The following is a 19,702-nucleotide window of genomic DNA, read 5'->3' on the forward strand; positions in this document are numbered from 1 at the left end:
TGCCGCAGAGCGGCTACGCCCGTGAGCCATGGCCGCTGAGCCTGTGCATCCGGAGCCTGTGCTCCGCAACGGGAGAGGCCACAGCAGTGAGAGGCCCGCGTACCACACACACACACACACACAAAATCCTCAGACAAAATTCAAATTTTTATGACTAAAAAACCCTAGTTTGATTATGTCCCTAAAGTTTAATTATATATTTTATCCCCCGGTTTGAAACTCTGAAAATCTTGGACTGAGTAATTAATTTCAAAGTAGCACTCATTTTTACTTGGGGGGAAGGAGTGGTAGAAAATTCCCATTTAACCCAAGGGTAGTACAGATTACGGACTACAAGTCAATATTTTAAAGAACCACTTCCTTGAAATCTGGAGTCTGGATAATGTGAGGATAGAAGACAGGTAGGAAAAAATACAAGTAAAACTATAAAGAAAAAAATTTCAAAACTTTGGAGTATAAAACTGTACTACATATGGCATAAATTGAACCCTGCTTTATTTTAAAATAAAGCAAAAATAAAAATTAATAGAACAATTCTCACTGTTAAGTCAGAGGAAGAACTGCAACCCCAGTTTAACTGATTTTTAATAATTATTGCCCCAATGAGTTTAGAAGAAACACAGCCCAGGAGATGATTGTCTAGCATAGGAATAACAAATTAATATATACAAAATGCAATGCATTAGATAATTTTCTGGTATTGAGTTAGCATTGCAAATAGCAAGGATTAGAAACAAAATAGAAATGTCTATTTCCTACCTATATCACTGGCTACCATCTTGGAAAACTTTCTGCTTTTGATCTTCACTGAAAATAATATTTTGATACAAAATGTCAAAATCTATTCAAAGTAAACTACATGAATTAAATGTAATTAAAAGAAAATACTGTAAAATAAAGATACTATACCCTTTTCTATAAAATTATTCACTTTTTGTTGATCATCTGAATTGTGTGGTGATGAAGAACCTACACAAATGAAGACAATGGAAGGAACAGGCACATAGTCAGTCACAAACGCTGAGTTGTCACAGGGAAAAGTACAAACAAAGTAATCTGGTAACCCTTAAAACAAGTTCCCATACTACTGGCCAGAAGAAAATATCATGTATATAGTTAATAATAATTCTTATAATATTACAGTAAGAACAGCAATCAGTAGTGCATTATCTTTCGTCGACCAATCTCTAGTATGTATAAATATTAACCCTAATGTATAATAATTTTTCCAAAAGTTACAACCATTTGGCAAAATCTTGGTATATATTATAAGTTAGAGAACAGATAAAGAAAAATATAAGAAGTTATCTGTTTCTGAAAGAAAACATAAAAATTCTTGATATTAGTTAACCGAATAAGGTTTATCTAGTAGCACTTAGAGTCCTGTATAAGTACTATACTGGTAAAGTTTATTTTAGAGTTAGCTTTCTAGATACAAACTTTAAAATCATATATAAATTCTACTAGTACCATAGAGGTCTTTAAAATACTGAGGATGATACTTATAATTTTAGATATGTTCAAATATTTACTTAAATTTAATGAGGTAAGAAATATTTTAACTGTGACTTTCAATACGTTTATCTAATATTTTTATAATTAAGATTTTAGTCCTTTTTCCTTAAAAAGATGTTCCTAATTTTCATTGTATTTCTTTAATTTCTAACACAAACTTTTTATTATAAAGGGAATCCTAAGTAGTATTCTAGTTGACTTTATTATTAGAGTCAAACTACGTATCTTTGTAACACATTTCAAATGATATCTTACCCATTAAAATTTTCACCATCTCTCCAGCTATAAATCACCTCCCCTTCTTTGAATTCCTATAAAAGTTCACCTATTACTTCTCTTATGTTAATCACTTAACGCCTTATATTTTAAGTTTACATACACCTGACCTTTCCCACTGAACTGAACTGAGAAGCTGGGACTCTATGTGATTGATATTTGCATCTCTTTTGGACTCAGTGGAGTGCCCTTCATGTAGGAATCTCTAAGTAAACATTTGCTGAACGAATATAGCTTTTCTGCTAGAAGTGACTATCTAGAACATAACTGGAAGTAAATAAAATGGTTTTTCTATGCTGATTCCTTTTTTTATCACAGTGAAACTACTGAGCCTTCACAAATAAGGTCAAAATTTGACCTTCCCCCACAAAATCGTACTTTCTTTCTGTGGCCAGGTGGAAAACATCCTTGAAGTCTCTTCTCAGACCAAGTAAAGCCTGTCAATATTGGCAGGATCCGATTACTTCTAAAACAGTCTTATAAAAATTGCTCTTTTAAAACTATGTTATTTTTGCTAAATAGCATTTATAGATCCTCATAAATCCTATATCAAAAAATATGACATAAGTAACACTGACCTCAGCAACATTTTCAGGAATAGAAATAGGGTACACTCCTTTTTCCCATAATGTAATTCAGATTTAAAGAAGATAATGGTTATGAGAAGATGTTACATATACTTTAAAATATTATTCATCTCTGATACTACATAACCACATGGATGTACAAATATTTATTAACACTTGTTTTATTTGATATATTTCATATCAGACTAATAGCAAGATAGCATATCTGAACACGAATATAAAATTATAAAAATGCCCAGTATTTCTAACATAAAAATAGGCAACATAAGCTGTAAATTTGAATAAAAGAAGCAGATATATTTTTCCCTGAACTGAAAATGCCTACTACCAGTTGTAATAACTTCTGTGACAGCTCATGAAGAAGTTCCAAAAATGTTTTTAGCATTTCCTACTTGAATATATTTTAAAATTTAGATTAAATAAACACACGAAAATACACACAGCTTTTGTTTTTTTCTAGGGTACACAGAAACTCCTGAGGGCACCATCTCATGGTATGTGGCCTTGGGTTTTCTTCAATTTGAAATGTATATATCCATATACACACATACATACATACATACACACACACATAAATTTTGGAAGCAGCACTAAAATATATCCCAACATTAGAGAAGTGCTCAGTGAAGCAATCTGAGTTCTTGGAAATAAAGATCAAATGAAGATGGCAGAAATAATTTTCTATGTTAATTCAGGATGGCAGAATTAATTTTCTATTTCAGAGAGATTGTTGGTTTATTTAAAGATAAATGGAAAGGGAAAACTATATTCATAACTTGGATTTTCTCAGGATGATTTTTGAATAGAGCTTTGATATCAGTTGGCTAAACTGTTCAGATCACAAATCTTGATTACGGGCTTTAAAAGCTTTTCAGAAAAGTTTCTCTTCAATTATACGTATTATTTCAAATGAACATATTGGTTTTGATAAAGGGCATATGGTTACTTTTCATTTTTATAATAGAGGTCCTCTTCTTAGTATGTATTAGGAATTCAGTTGAACTCCCAACCCACTTTTTATACATTTCTTCTCTCATAAACACAAACATTGTTTTCTAGCAACTATTTCCAGAGCTTTATTTTAGTTTCTATGGTAGTTCTTAGTACTTATGTATGACTGACATCCATCTCCCGGTATATGAAACATGTTTTAGGTACAACTGTTGTCTACCAAAGTGTGGTCTGTTTTTTGTAAAAGCAGTCTTTTCTGACATGCATGAATGAATATAACTCTTCAGATAACTCTTCGCTCTTTCAGAGCATAATCAAAGACTAAACTAAATAAACTAAGAGGTTATATCTAAAGATGAGAATTTGTGATTTATCAATGATTTCTGAGGTCACAATTTTTCCTTTGTATTTAAAATTCACCTAAAAGGATGCCTGGTGTCATACATATTTCTGCACGTTAAAACTATATTTTCTTTTCATGTGAACCAAAGAGCACAGTATATTTGAAAATGTTGAATGATGTCTGAGTTTCTCTGGTACAAGAGAGAATCTGGAGGGTTTTTACCAGTATGCATCTTCTATATTTATCTATTGAATAATTATACTGAAGTGTACTTACATATTTATCTACAATTACCTCTCGTTGGGTTATCCCAAATTGCTAGAAATATACACCTATTGAAAGTCTGACTTAGGGTGAAAAGGAGTATTAATTTATTTGGGCTGAATCTTGTTAAAACACATTTGATAGTCATTTAATATATTGAAAGACAATATATCACATGTCCAAGTTATCAAATGTGGCCTATAGTCTTAACATATTGACAAGTGCATTCATATGGCCTTTAGGGAAGGTGAGAACATCAGAACAGTACTGTATATGGTTGGAGGAAGAACAGTAATAATTAAGAGATATTATAATTCTAAATCATATTCAGAAATAACTCTAGTCCTGTGAGATGGGAAGTACGTATTGCTCCATATTACTTGTTCAATGTTATTCTACCAACGTTCAGGCTTAATATTAGGTGCTAATGATATGAGTGATTCCTGTATTCCATGTTTTATTGGTGTAATGAGTGTACTTAAATATGAAATTTGAATATTAAGAAAACCAGAAGGTGCATATATTTTAAGAAAAGAAATGATTAACTTGAGCGATATCAGGAAAATGCAATTTTAAAAAGAAAACCTCACAAAAGTTCTATTGGTCCTAGATCTAACAGAATGGTAAACTGAAATATGAGGGAGTAAAGTAAAATGCACCTCTCAATTTTCCCCATTCTTAAAATTATTTCTGATGTAGAACTACCTACGCAAGGATCAAAATCTAAGAACAGTGTTACTTTCTGTTAAGAACAATCTTTCCAGTAGAAAGCTGATGAAAATTCCCAGCCAGAATGATTTAATAAATCTGTCAGTTAAAATTATGAAGTTAACCTTATTAAATTTTAGCAAAGTTTCAATCCACTAAAAAACATAGTGAATTCAGGATCCTCTTAATTGTACGGGGACTCAAAAAGTAATGTTACTCTGAAATATTAATACATACATAGGTTACATAAGACTAATATATGGATAAGAAAGGACAAATGCTTTAATACAGCTATAAAATTATATCTCATATTACTTTGATCAAAATCAAATGTAACTAGTCTACAATTATTCTAACTGTCCACGGTCACCATTAGATAAGTGTTAAAAATCTTTCATAACATTTAGGTGAACATTATTCATGGATTAGAGCACTATTCTACCAGATGACTCCAGGCATGCTGACAGCAAAGACAAAAACTGTAGATGACGAAACCTTCGATCCAATGGTAAGAAGTAAAATACATTTTCCCAAAAAAGTGTAAATATTAGAAGCTAAGTAAACAGTTACACGACTCTTAACAGGTAGTAGCTGTAGATTTTTATCTAATGCATTTCTTTTCACTTAATGAGAATGCAAAGAATAGTTATGATTTTAAGAATAAATATGTGACACAGAAGTTCCCTGTAGGTGTGTTTTAAACGCTTATCTGTACAAATTTGACAAGCTGTATTTTTTGTAGAATTATTAATAAAATAAAAAGCAAATTACCAGAAGTTGGAGATTTGCAGCGATCTTCTGGAGCTACAGTCCCTTCACTAATATCGCACAGACCTGCTAAAAAACAAAACCAAAACCAAATCACACCACAAGTTTATGTAAGTGCAGTTTTACCTCCTATTTACAGTATGTATTTAATGACAGCCCATTAAAAAAAAAAAACCCAGCAGGTTAGCAGACTACGCTGGCATTGATACTATGCTCATTAGTTTTGAGATCAGAATATAGGAGTATTCTGATATTAAAACACCTCAAACTAACACAGCAGTCATCAGTTAAACAAATAAGAAACAATTTCCAAAAGAGATAATTTGCTATTTTTCAGGGACGTTAGATATAACACAGGATTTTGTTTAAAGTCGGCAATTTGAGGGCATATGACTTACATACTTCTTATTGGATTTCACTTGAAGGAGAATAAATACTTGGTAATAAATTTGGTGACTTTTACATCATAAGGACTCTCAACTCAAACCCCAAAGTGGTTTCCCCTAAGTATATCTCAAGTACCTCCCTTAAATATCACTGAATAATAATTAAGAAAATATTGTGTGCTTCCAAGTTTGCAATATTTAAAATACAAGCATACCTTGTTTTACTGCACTTTTCACTTTGCTTGTATTGCATTTTTTTACAAATTGAAGGCTGTGGCAACCCTGCACTGAGAAAGCCTACAGCACCATTGTTTTCAACAGCATTTACTCACTTCGCGTCTCTATGTCACATCTCAGTAATTCTCATAATAATAATAAAAAAGTCTGAAATATTACATTTGTTACGGTGATCTGTGATCGGTGATCTTTGATGTTACTATTTTAATTGTTTTGGGGCACCATGAACCACGCTCATGTAAGATAGCAAACTCAGTTGATAAATGTGTGTGTTCTGACTGCTCCACTGACCCGCCCTTCCCCCATTCCTCTCCCTCTCCTAAGGCCTCCCTATTCCCTAAGACATAATATTGAAAGTAGATCAGTTGATAACCCTACAGTGACCTCTAAGTGTTCAAGTAAAAGGAAGAGTCAGTCAGTCGCTCCCCTTTCTCTTTAAATCCAAAATGAGAAATAATTAAGCTTGGTGAGGAAGGCATGTCAAAAGCCCAGACAGGCTCAAAGCTAGGCCTCTTGAGCCAAATAGTTAGCCAAGTTGTGACTGCAAAGGAAAAGTTCTTGAAGGAAGTTAGACGTGCTACGCCAGTGAACACATGCATGATAAAGTGAAACAGCCTTAATGTTGATATGGAGAAAGTTTCAGTGGTTTGGATAGAAGATCAAATCAGCCACCACATTCCCTTAATCCAAAACCTAATCCAGAGGAAGGCCCTAACTCTCTTCATTTCTATGAAGACTGAGAGAGGTGGGGAAGCTGCAGAAAAGTTTGAAGCTGGCAGAGGTTGGTTCATGACGTTTAAGGAAAGAAGCCCTCTCCATAACATAAAAGGGCAGAGTGAAGCAGCAAGGGCTGATGTAGAAGCTGCAGCAAGTTATCCAGAAGATCCAGTAAGATAATTAATGAGGGTGGCTATACCAGACAATAGATTTTCAATGTAACTGAAACAGCCTTCTGTTGGAAGATGCCATCTAGGACGTGCATAGCTAGAGAGGAGAAGTTAATGCCTGGCTTCAAAGCTTCAAAGGACAGGATGACTCTCTTGTTAGGGGTTATGCAGCTGGTGACTTGAAATTGAAGCCAATGCTCATTTACCATTCTGAAGAATCCTAGGAACCTTAAGAATTATGTTAAATCTACTCTGCCTATGCTCTATACATGGAACAACAAAGCCTGAATGACAATACTTCTGTTTATAACATGGCTTATGAAATCTTTTAAGCCCACTGTTGAGAGCTACTGTTCAGAAAAAAAGATTCCTTTCAAAATATTACTGCTTATTGACAATGTACCTGGTTACCCAAAAGCTCTGATGGAAATGTACTATGAGATTAATGTTGCTTTCATGGCTGCCAACACAACATCCGTTCTGCAGCTCATGGATCAAGGAGTAATTTCAACTTTCACATTTTATTATATTTCTTAAATAATATTATATATTTAAAAAATATATACTATATATATATATATACATTTTACATATATTTCTGTCATGTTGTAAGGCTATAGCTGCCATAGATAGCGATTCCTCTGATGGATCTGAGCAAAGTCAATTGAAAACCATATGGAAAGGATTCACCATTCTAGATACCATTAAGAACATTTGTGATTTCATGGGAAGAGGTTGAAATACCAACATTAACAGGAATTTGGAAGAAGCTGATTCCAACCCTCATGTCTGACTTTGAGAAGTTCAAGACTTTAGTGGAGGTAACTGCAGATGTGGTGGAAACAGCACGAGAACTAGAATTAGAAAGGGAGTCCGAAGATGGGACCGAATTGCTACAATCTCATGATAAAACTTTAACAGACGAGGAGCTGCTTCTTATGGATGAACAAAGAAACTGGTTTCTTGAGATGAAATCTACCCCTGGTGAAGATGCTGGGAAGATTGTTGAAATGAGAACAAAGGATTTAGAATATTACCTAAAGTTAGTTGATAAAGTAGCGGCAGGGTTTGAGAGGGTTCGATTGTGAGTAAAATCGTGACAGGAAGAGCCAATCGATGCAGCACACGTCACTGTTGTCTTATTTTAAGAAGTTACCATACCCACCCCAGCCTTCGGCAGCCACTGCCCTGACCAATCAGCAGCCTTTGACACTGAGGCAAGACCCTCCACCAGCAGAAAGGTTATGACCTGCTAAAAGCTCAGATAATGGTTTGTTAGATTTTTTAGCAATGAAGTATTTTAAAATCAAGGTCTGTACATTGTGTTTTTTTAGACATAATGCTACTGCACACTTAACAGACTACAGTATAGTGTAAACATAACTTTTATATGCGCTGGAAAACCAAAAAATACATGTGACTCGCTCTATTGCCACATTTGCTTTAATGTGGTGGTCTGGAACTGAACCTGCAATATCTCAGATGTATGCCTGTACTGCACATTACTTTTCTTCTAGGGCTATAACTCTTAAAAACTATACTATCACATTTTTAAAAGAGCTTTAAAGAAATACTTTCTTTTCTCAGATATATATGAATCATATAAAACTAATCTATCTTGTAGGATGGCCTCAATTCTTAGGAGAAATCCTAGCAAGGTATTTTACGCTATAGATAAAAACTATAAGACATGGCAAAATGCCAAGTAAACAATATGGAAATTAATTTGCTTGGAGATAGAAATGAAAAGAATTCTTCCAAAGTATTTAAAAATTACAAATAAACACACACCAGGAGCTTGGGATAGCTGGGCAACAGACAAGAGGCTGCATGACTAGGCCTCAGAAGTTGTCGGGTCTGATATCGACATATGTGCACATATGACCAGTATCTGCTTTTCTATTCCTCTGGTAAAATTCATGACGTCACAACCTCTACAGTCCCTAAGAAAGCTCTTACAGTAACATTTAGAGAACACTGAGTACTGAACTGGGTTTATGAGGAGTGTTTTCTATTTTGAACTATATATTATTTGTCTTCATTGGATAGGAAGCTTTTGAATGACAACAAGTAGTTTTTTTCTTTTTTTTTCAACTTTCATCACACTAAAGATTTTGGAAAAAAAATAATAAAACTAGTCTTTACAGTTCTAAGATGACATATGTAATTACAGGTATGCATTTATTAATCTCTGACAAAATATCTGTATATATAAATAAACTTTTTCTTGATAAAACACTAAGATAGCAGGTGTTTAAACAGTAGTGATATATAGAAACAATCTAAGTGTCCACTGGTGGATGCACGGATGAAAAAATGAGTTATACATATACAATGGAATATTATTCAGTCATAAAAATGAATGAAATTTTGTCATTTGTGACAATGTGGATGGACCTTGAGGGCATTATGCTCAATGAAGTAAGTCAGGCAGAGAAAGACAAATACCATATAATTTCACTTATATGTGGAATCTAAAAAGATGGATGGTTGCCAGAGGTGGCAGGGGATGGGAGGAGAAATGGGTGAAGGGGGTCAAAAGGTAGAAACATCCAGTTATAAAATAAATAAGCTATGCAGATGTAATGAATACCATGATGACCACAGTTAATAACACTGTATTGCATATTTCAAAGTTGCTAGGAGAGTAGATCTTAAAAGTTCTTATCACAAGAAAAAAATTTTTTTAAACTACGTAAGGTGACGGTTGTTAACTAGACTTACCGTGGCAATCATTCTGCACTGTATACAAATATCAAATCATCATATTGTATACCTGAGACTAATATAACATTACATGTCAATCATACCTCAATTAAGTAAATAAATAAATAGTAGTGATTATATAGTCCAGTATTACAATGAGCCTGGTACTAAGTAAATTTTGAAATTTAAAGCCTTTGGTATTTTGTCAACTGCTATTAAACTCTATAAAAATGTAGTATGAGATATAATTCCCATTCTTAAAATAGCCTAGGAAGAAACATTTAAGAAGCTAAATTAAAGAGTGTGATAGTGATAATTTAATTTAGATATTAAATTACTGAGTGAGCTAAAAACCCTTCCGTGCCTTCTGTCTGACTTAGGGTAAAAGCCGAAGTCCAGCTCCACGTGACTGGTTGATGTATATGATCCTATGGTATATGACTGTGGTATATATTATGTGGCTATGGTGTATCCTCTCTGACTTTATTTCCTCTCCTTCCACGTACTTCCCCATCTCCCTTACTCTCCCTACTTCAGCCACACTTACCGTTCACTGTAACCTTGAACTCACCAGTTACACTGCTTCTGAGCCACTGTACTTGCTCTTCTCTGCTTGAAATGTTCTCTCTACAGACATCGTCACGGAAAACAGCTGTCTCCTTTAAATCTTTGTTCAAGATATTTTATTTAGAATGTAACACCCTTGTCACTGATATTTCAAATGCCCTTCATTTAATTATTTTTCCCTTTGGCACCATTATGCAACTTACTGTACATTAGCTATCTTTTAAAACTTCTGTCTTTTCCAGTATAATGTGAGTTCTATGAGGACAGAGATTTTTGTCTGTTTTATTACCTGTAACAGTGCATAGCACATAGTAGGTGCTCAATAAATATTTGTTGAATAACTGAATGAATATATATGAAAGGATTTCATAGCATATAATCTAATCCATTTTCTCTGTTGCTGCCAGAATCCCTTCAAGCAATATTCCTAGCAATACAGTTATCTAGGTTTTGCCCAAATGTATCCCAACCCAATTAGCTAGCTGGTAATAAACGACAATTACAAAGTTCTTGACACATTTAACTCTCACTGAAGCGAATGAGGTAGACAGCATTATCCTCATTTTACAGAAGAAGAAACTGAGGCACTGAATGTTTCAGGTATCTTATTCAGTGACAAACACCTAATTAAGTCTAGAGACAGTCAATTTCATTGTCATTGTAATAGGTATTTTACTGGCCAGAAGTTCTTGAGTACATTTGGGCCCCAAATTGTTTTCTCTATAGCCTGCTTTAAAAAGAGGAAGAAATACAATATAAATGGATAACTTAAAATCTTCTGTATCTCTCACACTAGTACATTCAGCAGTTATGTCATATTATTGGCATACCTTAAGTTGTGGTAACAGAACAACCACTTGAACGCCAACAATATTCCAGTCACAAGATGAGGCACATTACATATGCCCTTTCACTTAATAACTACACTAACTTTATGAGGTGATCACCCCCATTTTGAGGACTCTGAGCCTCAGAGTAGCATCTTCTCTAATATAACACACATAAAAAGAGTGCTGAGATTTAACACAAATCTGCCTAAACTAACAACGAAACCTCCAAGCATGTTCACATGAACTGCCTGAGCCAGTTTTTTGTTCTGTATACATGTAAGTATCTTTATAATCTAAACACAGGACTTAACATTTATTGCTGATAAACTTCATTTCCCTGGTTTAAGCTTATGATTTCTACCTATAATTACCTTTGGGGTTTTTATTCTGCCATCAAATGTATTAGTTATCCTTTAAACAGCAAAAATAAGCACACCTTCTCTTTCAATTGTTTAAACAGGAAGTTTAATTAACTACTTAAAATGTTCAACAAAGCATAATCATATGTTATTCAGTATTACGTATCCACTAACTGAGGCACACTACATCAAATTAGTATCAGGCCACAAACCGACCCACTAGGTACCATGCTTTAATCCAGGAGTTGGCAAATGTTTTCTGTGAAGGTCCAGATTGGGTTTTGGGGCCAATTTGTCACAACTACTCAGCTCTAACGTTGAAGCACAAAAGCAGCTATAGATAACACCTAAGCGAATTAGCATGGTGCTGCTCTAATAAAACTGTACTTCAAAAACAGGCAGTGGGCCATGGGCCAGATTTGGCCCGCAGACTGTAGTTTGCTGACTCCTGATTTAATCTTGCAACCATCAAATTGAACTAGGTATTTAGGTCACTTCCACCTGTCTGGTTCACAAAAGTATCATGGAATTCTTTATCAAATACCCAATTAACTTCAGGAAATATTATGTCAACAGGCTGCCATGAACTATCAATGTAGCTACCAGATTAAAAAAGTAATGCTGATTTTGGAACAACTTACTTTCAGTGAATTCCTGCTGACTTCTATTATTATCTCTATTTTCAATATGCATGTAAGGCATCAACTACTTAGCAAATCATTCTAGAACTCTGACTGACTTGTAAATCAAATTTACTGATTTGTAAAATATTTGACCTTCATCAATTGGGGGTACCATTTACAAATTTTCTTTACAAATTCTCTTGATATCTTTTCATTATTGCTTGGTTTGCCTTATTTGCAAAATGTGGCTTAAACTTTAATTTCTCTTTATTATTTTTAATAATTTCCAGAGAGAAAAATCATTCTTAATGGAGAGTTGAGAAACAAAGTGATTTCGTTCTATACTCTATTTTTCAACTATCATTGCAAATCATCCTTAAAGTGGTATCCTAATCCTTCCTTAACTATATTTTCACTGGAACCAAACATTTTGCTGTATTTCTCATTTTGGGGAATTCAGCCTTAATTCAACACAGTACTTACTGGTCTATGCAACATTTTTATCCATCCTTGACTGTATCCCTTATTTCTTATATAGTCTCTTTCATTTCTTATAAGAAACACAAAGACAGAAATTTCAACTAGTACTACTGGGCTATTTCTCTTTTACTGTCTTATCGAAAATATTGACGACTTGACAGTAACTGCAATTGTAGAGCCCAAAACTTCATTTTTAGAGCCTCCTCTTTATAACTTTTGAAAATATCTTTCCTAAAGTCTAGATACAGCTTTGTGCATCTAATTTCCTTCTGTATTAAATTCTATATTTATCTATTTCCAAGCCTAAGTAAGCACTTTTTCTCATGTGTCTATTACTTTCACATCATTAGATATTATATTCAGAATAGAAATTTCCTTTTTGTGTCCTTCACTGAGTGAAAAAGTGGCCAACAAACCAAGACGTATATTATCACGTTTCACTCTTAACAGAATTAAGACTATCAGCATATATATATATACGTAGTTGAAATACTTTATCACTACCTGTCCCTGTGACAGTTTCATAATTTTTATTATGAAAATACTGTAGATATTTTATACAGCTATAAAATATATAAACTTAAACAGTAACATTTTATCTTATAAAATAATTTGAGTGCCATCTTATTCTTTATGAAAATATATTAGCACCTATTAGTAGAAAAAAAACAAATCTCTCCATCCATACTGATCTATTACAAAAGATAGAAGGACAATTTCATGGTACTTGGGCTACACTTCAAGAACGTATTATAAAATATACACTTTAGCAAAAATATCATTTTCGTATCAATGCAATTAAAGAATTTTAGTACCAATTATTCTACATTTGATTTTATTTGAAATATAAATATTTTAGAAGGCACAAATATTCTTAAAATGTTAAAGTGTGTTTTAAAATAACGTTCTTTTAATTTTTATTTAAAACATAATCCTAAATATTGTTCAAGTGAGCATAACAACCATAAGTAAATATCTTAAACCGATGATGAAAACTCAAGTAGTTCTCTTGTGCCTAAACATGTAACTCTTCAATACAAGATGAAGCAAATAATAAAATGAATAATATTGTAAGCTTTACTACAGAATAAAGTAGCATGCAATGGAATTCAAGAAAAAAAATTTAAAATCACACGGTAGAACTGATCTCTATCCTTGGATGAATTTAGGTATTTAATTTCCAGTAATTTTATGTAAACTATGATGAGGTACCAACAAGAAAAGAAATTAATTAATTTCAGGAGTAATAAAACTTTTACTACTCCTCTATCAAGACAATGTTTAACTTTCTGACACTAAATGTTAGTTCCTTCGCTTTATAAAGAAACTGGATTGTGACACAAACATTTCAACAGCTGTTTTCATATACATATTATGAGATGAATTTAAATAGTGAGTATATTATTTTAGATATAGGATGCTTTAATAGGCTCTTCTAAAAATAACTGAGAAAAAATAATTTTACAGACAAAATACACTGTCATGACTTTACCGACATGTAATAAATAACTTACTTAAAAAAGAAGAACGGAGTTTTTTCACAGATTCAGAATATAAGCTAGAAACGCCGCACATGCAAGAAGTCACAATCAGCATACCTTAGTGAAGCAATGAAAAGCAGAAGGAAAAAAAAAGGAGACAAAGATACTAGAATGGTATGGTTGGGACGACGATTTCTGCTGAAGATAACACATGACAAAATGATCACACAAACAAAAACAGAAAAAAATATTCAACTATCACCAAAATGATAGTAAGGTCTACATCCCATCACCTTTTTCTTTTCTTCTCTCATGAATTATGAGAAGTATTTAGTATCAGCTAATAATGTCCTGAAAGCAACTGAGAAATGAATCTCAGAAAGAATTTTAATTTAGAGAGATTGAGTTAGGAAGTATAGATCAGAGCTTCCCGATGGCATTCTGCAAATGGGTTAGGTTAAGTCTGCCCCAGATGCAGTTCCCCTCAATCCCTGGTCCAGCTGGGCAGGTCCTGGGGAGTCTGGAGCCCAGAGGCCAGTTACTACTAGAGGCCTCATTAATATATCCCTATATGCCAGAGATCCAATGCCATTTTCTGTGTGTGCCATGAGGTTTGGAAAAAAAAAAGGTGAGGAGTACTATTATAAACAGCTAACTATACATGTGTTCCATGAGGAATTAGTATTAAAACATTTAAAATAAGACTAATTACCTAGCAAACACAAAAGAATGCTACGGAGAGAATTCTTAATGGATCTGGGCTTGCACTGAATCAAAGCTATCAGAGAACGCTGTATTTCATAGAGTTCAAATTCACTTTTGCATCTACATTTTTTTTTCACATGGGAAATGATTCCTTTGAATTAAATAGTCAAAACAATAAACTGTTCGTCTCGCAATAAAAGGGACAGAACTGTGAAATTAACTTTTGTTCTGTAATAATGGGATGAATTTTCCTGTCATTATAATTTAGCTAAAGAAGTCTGAAACTGTGGTTCTTTCCCAATGTTAAATAAAATCCTAGAATATTAAAAACAAAAGCATAAGCTAGTAACAACACAAAACAAAAAGGCAGGCTGATACATTTTATACAAACAGATGAAATCAGACAAGCTATCTACCCAATGGAAGTACTTATATTCACAGAAGTAACTCAGCATTTATGGAAATCCTAAAGCTCAGGACTTTTTTCTTCTTACCTCCTGAAGGCTGTCGAGATTTACGAGGAGATCGGGGTTCTCTCCGATAAGGATCACTGGAGCCGCATAATTCAATAGTGCCCAGGTTGAGGAGTACTGCTTTCTGGAGGTAGTCGACCATTGCAATGCCACTACAATTGCCAAAAACTACCCTAGGAATAGGGAAAGAGCAAATATTTTAGCACAGATAAACAGCTACAAGAAAACATATTGCAGTCTACAGGGCTAAAAAATCATGATGGGTCTTTAAGAAAATTCCTTTTGAAACAAAACACTATTACAGCCATGCAAATACAGGTTACATACGCCTTCTGATGGAACTGTGCAGATTTTCTGTAGATATTAATGATTACAAATTAATATAGAATAAATTTGGCATAGGAGTTGGAACTCAACCAGGGACATAAATCTCCACACTAGGCAATATGACGTCTAGTTTTCGGACTTAGGGGTATTTTGAATGCCTCAGGGGAAGACATTCCCTTGCACTAGGGAAGTAGGGGATTATACCTTTGGAAAAGTTTTGGTAATCCCTATAGTCAAGAATAACAAGTAGAAAGCATAAATCTTGGGGGCCTCCCTTTGGACTATTCCAAATACCTTCTCAATTATGAGTCGGGAAGTACAAACCAACTATGAACAAAGCAACTATTTTGTTGAATTTTATTCTTTTAAGATCCCTTAAGCCAGGAATCGAAAGCTAAAATATATAGAGGGGCTATATAAGTAAGTAAACGGGCCAACTAAGGACCGTAGTGAACTGGAGAGTGGACAGCCCACCTAAAGAGGGGAAGCTTCAACCCAGTTCCTCCTGACTACTGCCGAACAGAAATGGAGACATGGGCCAGATAATCAAAGTTTTCAATTAAAGCTCTAAATATGGATTTTCACATTAAATAGTCTTGGCAACGAGTTCAAATTTAAAAAATACACAAAAAAGGCTAAACAAAATACATCTGTGAGCCCAATGGGGACTGTGATCAACTGATTTGCAATTTCCTTTGAAACATCCTATTGGTTCCTTTTCTTATTCCCTGTTTCTCTTATGGCTATGGGCAGTAAAATATTAAAAAGGGGAACGTTTGTGTTCTTACATGGTGGGGCCCAAATAAAAGACATTAGAGAATACTATCTCAGACTACAGCCAGTCTTAGCTGGGTGCACAACTGCAAGAGATAGAGTAGGTGGTGGTAGCTATAAGGAGGAAGAAGAAAGATGAATGAGTCCCTAGGGCTAGAATCAAGGGAAGGAGACAGTGACCTACACATAATAAATAGCTCTAGACTGAACAGTTAGCATGTGGTTTCTCTTATAGCACAATGTTGATTTTTACTATTTACAACAGCCAGGACATGGGAGCAACCTAAGTGTCCATTGACAGATGAATGGATAAAGAAGATGTGTCACATATATACAATGGAATATTACTCAGCCATAAAAAGAAACGAAATTGAGTTATTTGGTGTGAGGTGGATGGACCTAGAGACTGTCATACAGAGTGAAGTAAGTCAACAAGAGAAAAACAAATACTGTATGCTAACACGTATATATGGAATCTAAAAAAAAAAAGAAAAAGAATGGTTCTGAAGAACCTAGGGGCAGGACAGGAATAAAGACGCAGACGTAGAGAATGGACTTGAGGACACGGGGAGGGGGAAGCGTAAGCTGGGACGAAGTGAGAGGGTGACATAGATATATATACACTACCAAATGTAAAAGAGATAGCTAGTGGGAAGCAGCCGCATAGCACAGGGAGATCAGCTCGGTGCTTTGTGACCACCTAGAGGGGTGGGATAGGGAGGGTGGGAGGGGGATGTGAGAGGGAAGAGAAATGGGGATATATGTATATGTTTAGCTGATTCACTTTGTTATACAGCAGAAATTACACACCATTGTAAAGCAGTTATACTCCAATAAAGATGTTAAAAAAAAAAAAAGACCCAACACAGCCAAAAATAAATAAATAAATAAATTTATTTATTAAAAAATAAATCAATCTATCCTATTATAATGGAAAGTATGTACTACTAACACTATATACTTGAAGGCATGAATTGATAAATAAAAATACACCTGTAGTATAGATGAATACTTTACTTAACTATTACTATGCCTTTACAATTTACACAAGTTAACTATGGAAGGAGAAAGAACAAATTATACAGCTATGCTTCAACATTTATAGAATCAATTTAGAACATAGTCTTCTGGGTTGATGTTGTTAGACCTTCATTATACCAAACATTAACAAGGAAATTATTTCTCAGAGTACTTCCAGGAGAGGATAGATTCACTGGTCCATAAGATATTTAACTTTAAATCAGGAAGCAGTATAAGCATATCCAGAGTAAATTATTCAAAACAGAACTATGTTCCAAATAAACACTGAGTTTGGTCTGAAATTAAAGTTATACAACATCTTTTTAAGTGATACTATAATAAAGATCATTCCGTTTTTAAAAATATAAAAATGCATGGAATACGATGAAGAGACGGAGAAACACAGAAATTATACTCACAATCCATAGGAAGAATTAACTGCCAGACTGGTTATTTGTTGCGGTGGTTCTCCACTCACCCATACCAACTGAATAACTAATTCTGTCTGATAACCTGGAGACTGCTTAAGTGGAGAATTTTTAACTCTGTAAGAAAGGAAAGCATGTTACCTGTTAACCCATCTTCAATTATCTTATTAGCCTATGTAATTATAAAGTCACGCATACATAACTATATAAAAAATAACTTTATGTATAAAATTGTAAAATATAAAAAAATGTCACAATCAGAATCCTGTCCTCTATAATCATTTAGTCTAGTTGGAGATGAAACACCTAGATAAATCACAAAAATAAGAAATTATATGTAAGTTCCACATATAAACTGGGGAGGGAGGGGAGAAGGGAAGGGGGAGAAGGGGAGGAGTGGGTAGAGAGGGATGTAAGAAGAATAGGGAAGGATGGGGAGAAGAATGAAGAGAAGCAACGACTTAGGTATTAAGAGGAAAAAAATCAAGTTAGAGAAAAAAATCCAAGTTAGAAAAGTAGGCTTAAAACTTGAAAAAGGTATGGTATAACTAAATGAAAACTGGCCCAAAACATAAGGAGTTAAGGAAAAAGTATAAAAAATGTGCGCAATTTATTTTTGTTTGTATAACCACTTTTACTATTAAAAAAAAATCTTTTTTGACTTTGAGTTCGTAGTAGTTTTGATTGTAGACTCTTCCCGTAATAACTGCTGCATAGTGTTAAAAAAATTGCTTTTGCAAAAAATATGCCAACAAGATAAAGAAGTAGGAAAACCCATAGTCAAAAATTAACAAGTGTCTAAGTTTGGTCACAGTGGAAGGTGTGTGTAGTAACAGTAAAAAAAAGTCACTATAGCGAGACAGGCCAGGGCCAGACTTTCCAGGGTCTTTGAGGTTCAGCTGCAAAGGTTTGATGTTGGTAGAAAGAACTCAGGGCTCTCAAAAAGGCTTGAGTTTGAGTCTTGGTTCTGCCACTTACTAGTCGTCTTCCTGTCTAGAAGTGGGAATAATATTACCTAATCACAGTATGACAGCACTGTGAGTGCCTATGAAAGAGTTTTGCCAATGGTCAGATTATACAAAAGTAATATATTTTCATTATTAAAGTATTAAAAGCCAGTGAAGATTTATAAGAAATATTTTGGAAAGATTAACCGTAGAGGCATGCAAGACGAAGTACAATGAGACCCATGCGGAAGTTCCTGTGATCCTTGTGATGCGAAATAATAAGGTAGATTTCAAACACATGAAGTAAGTTCTCAAAAGGGCTTGTAAATTCCATTAAGGTAGACACCTTGCAGTTACTTTTAATATTCCAGCAGAGGCAGTACTCAATATTTACTGAATGAATGAATGAGCTGGAGGCTGATTAGAGATAGAGGAGGGGAGAAAAAGACGACAGTGATTTTAAGTTCCAAAAAAGAAAAAAAGAAAGATAAAAGATGTCAAGATGAAGAGGCAGTTTTAGAGTAAGATGTGGTTAACTTTGAGGTAGGATCTTCAAGTGAACTATTCAGCAAACAGTTATACTCACTTGTACTGAGTGAGTTCATACAAAACTTATACTGGTTAAATTTGTTATAAGCATGTTAGAGGGAGTGAAGGGGGGGTGGTTTATAAATGTGAGACTTTCTAAGAAATAAAGTTACTTAGGTATAATACCTTGTCATATTTGCAAACTTCAAGTGATTTTGGAAGATAAAATTTTTTTAAAATGTGAGCAATTTATTTGTGACTACTTTTACTATTAAAAAAAATCTACTTTTACTTTAAAGTGAGAACATTTTTGATTGCAAAGACTCTCTCCAGTAATTGTTCTTGCAAAACACATATAAAGCCTGGTTACTCCAACAATTCTTGGGGCTTCTGCTCTGGAGTGAGTGTATAAAGGAAGGACAGCGGGAAGTCTATTCGATGTTCAATCTCCTGACACTAAACTCAGAGAACCCTTTGGATCATTTCCTTGGTGCTTCTAGTGAAGAACACCATGACACCAGACTTTGCTGTC

The 19,702-nt window shown here is 34.1% G+C and overlaps 1 protein-coding gene across 11 annotated transcripts in view; it reads right to left on the minus strand.

Moving 5' to 3' along the window:
* The window catches only part of STXBP5 (syntaxin binding protein 5), a 166,625-nt gene that overhangs the window by 50,091 nt on the left and 96,832 nt on the right, over positions 1–19,702 (minus strand). For 6 of the 11 annotated variants that reach the window (XR_003428195.1, XM_027083944.1, XM_027084003.1 and 3 more), the window contains 6 exons: positions 17,687–17,812; positions 15,168–15,319; positions 14,002–14,085; positions 5,416–5,481; positions 910–969; positions 760–807 (listed from right to left, as the gene is read on the minus strand). Coding sequence is in view for 10 of the 11 variants with exons in the window: in XM_027083944.1 (XP_026939745.1) it covers positions 760–807; positions 910–969; positions 5,416–5,481; positions 14,002–14,085; positions 15,168–15,319; positions 17,687–17,812 (536 nt within the window). In the remaining variant the exon portion in view is untranslated. The remainder of the gene's footprint in view (positions 1–759; positions 808–909; positions 970–5,415; positions 5,482–14,001; positions 14,086–15,167; positions 15,320–17,686; positions 17,813–19,702) is intronic. The other 5 variants (XM_027083954.1, XM_027083949.1, XM_027083972.1 and 2 more) reach the window with 5 other exon arrangements.

This window comes from Aethalodelphis obliquidens, unplaced genomic scaffold (genome assembly GCF_003676395.1).
Source record: "Aethalodelphis obliquidens isolate GAN/ISIS:26980383/991018 unplaced genomic scaffold, ASM367639v1 scaffold3, whole genome shotgun sequence".
Lineage (NCBI taxonomy): Eukaryota > Metazoa > Chordata > Mammalia > Artiodactyla > Delphinidae > Aethalodelphis > Aethalodelphis obliquidens.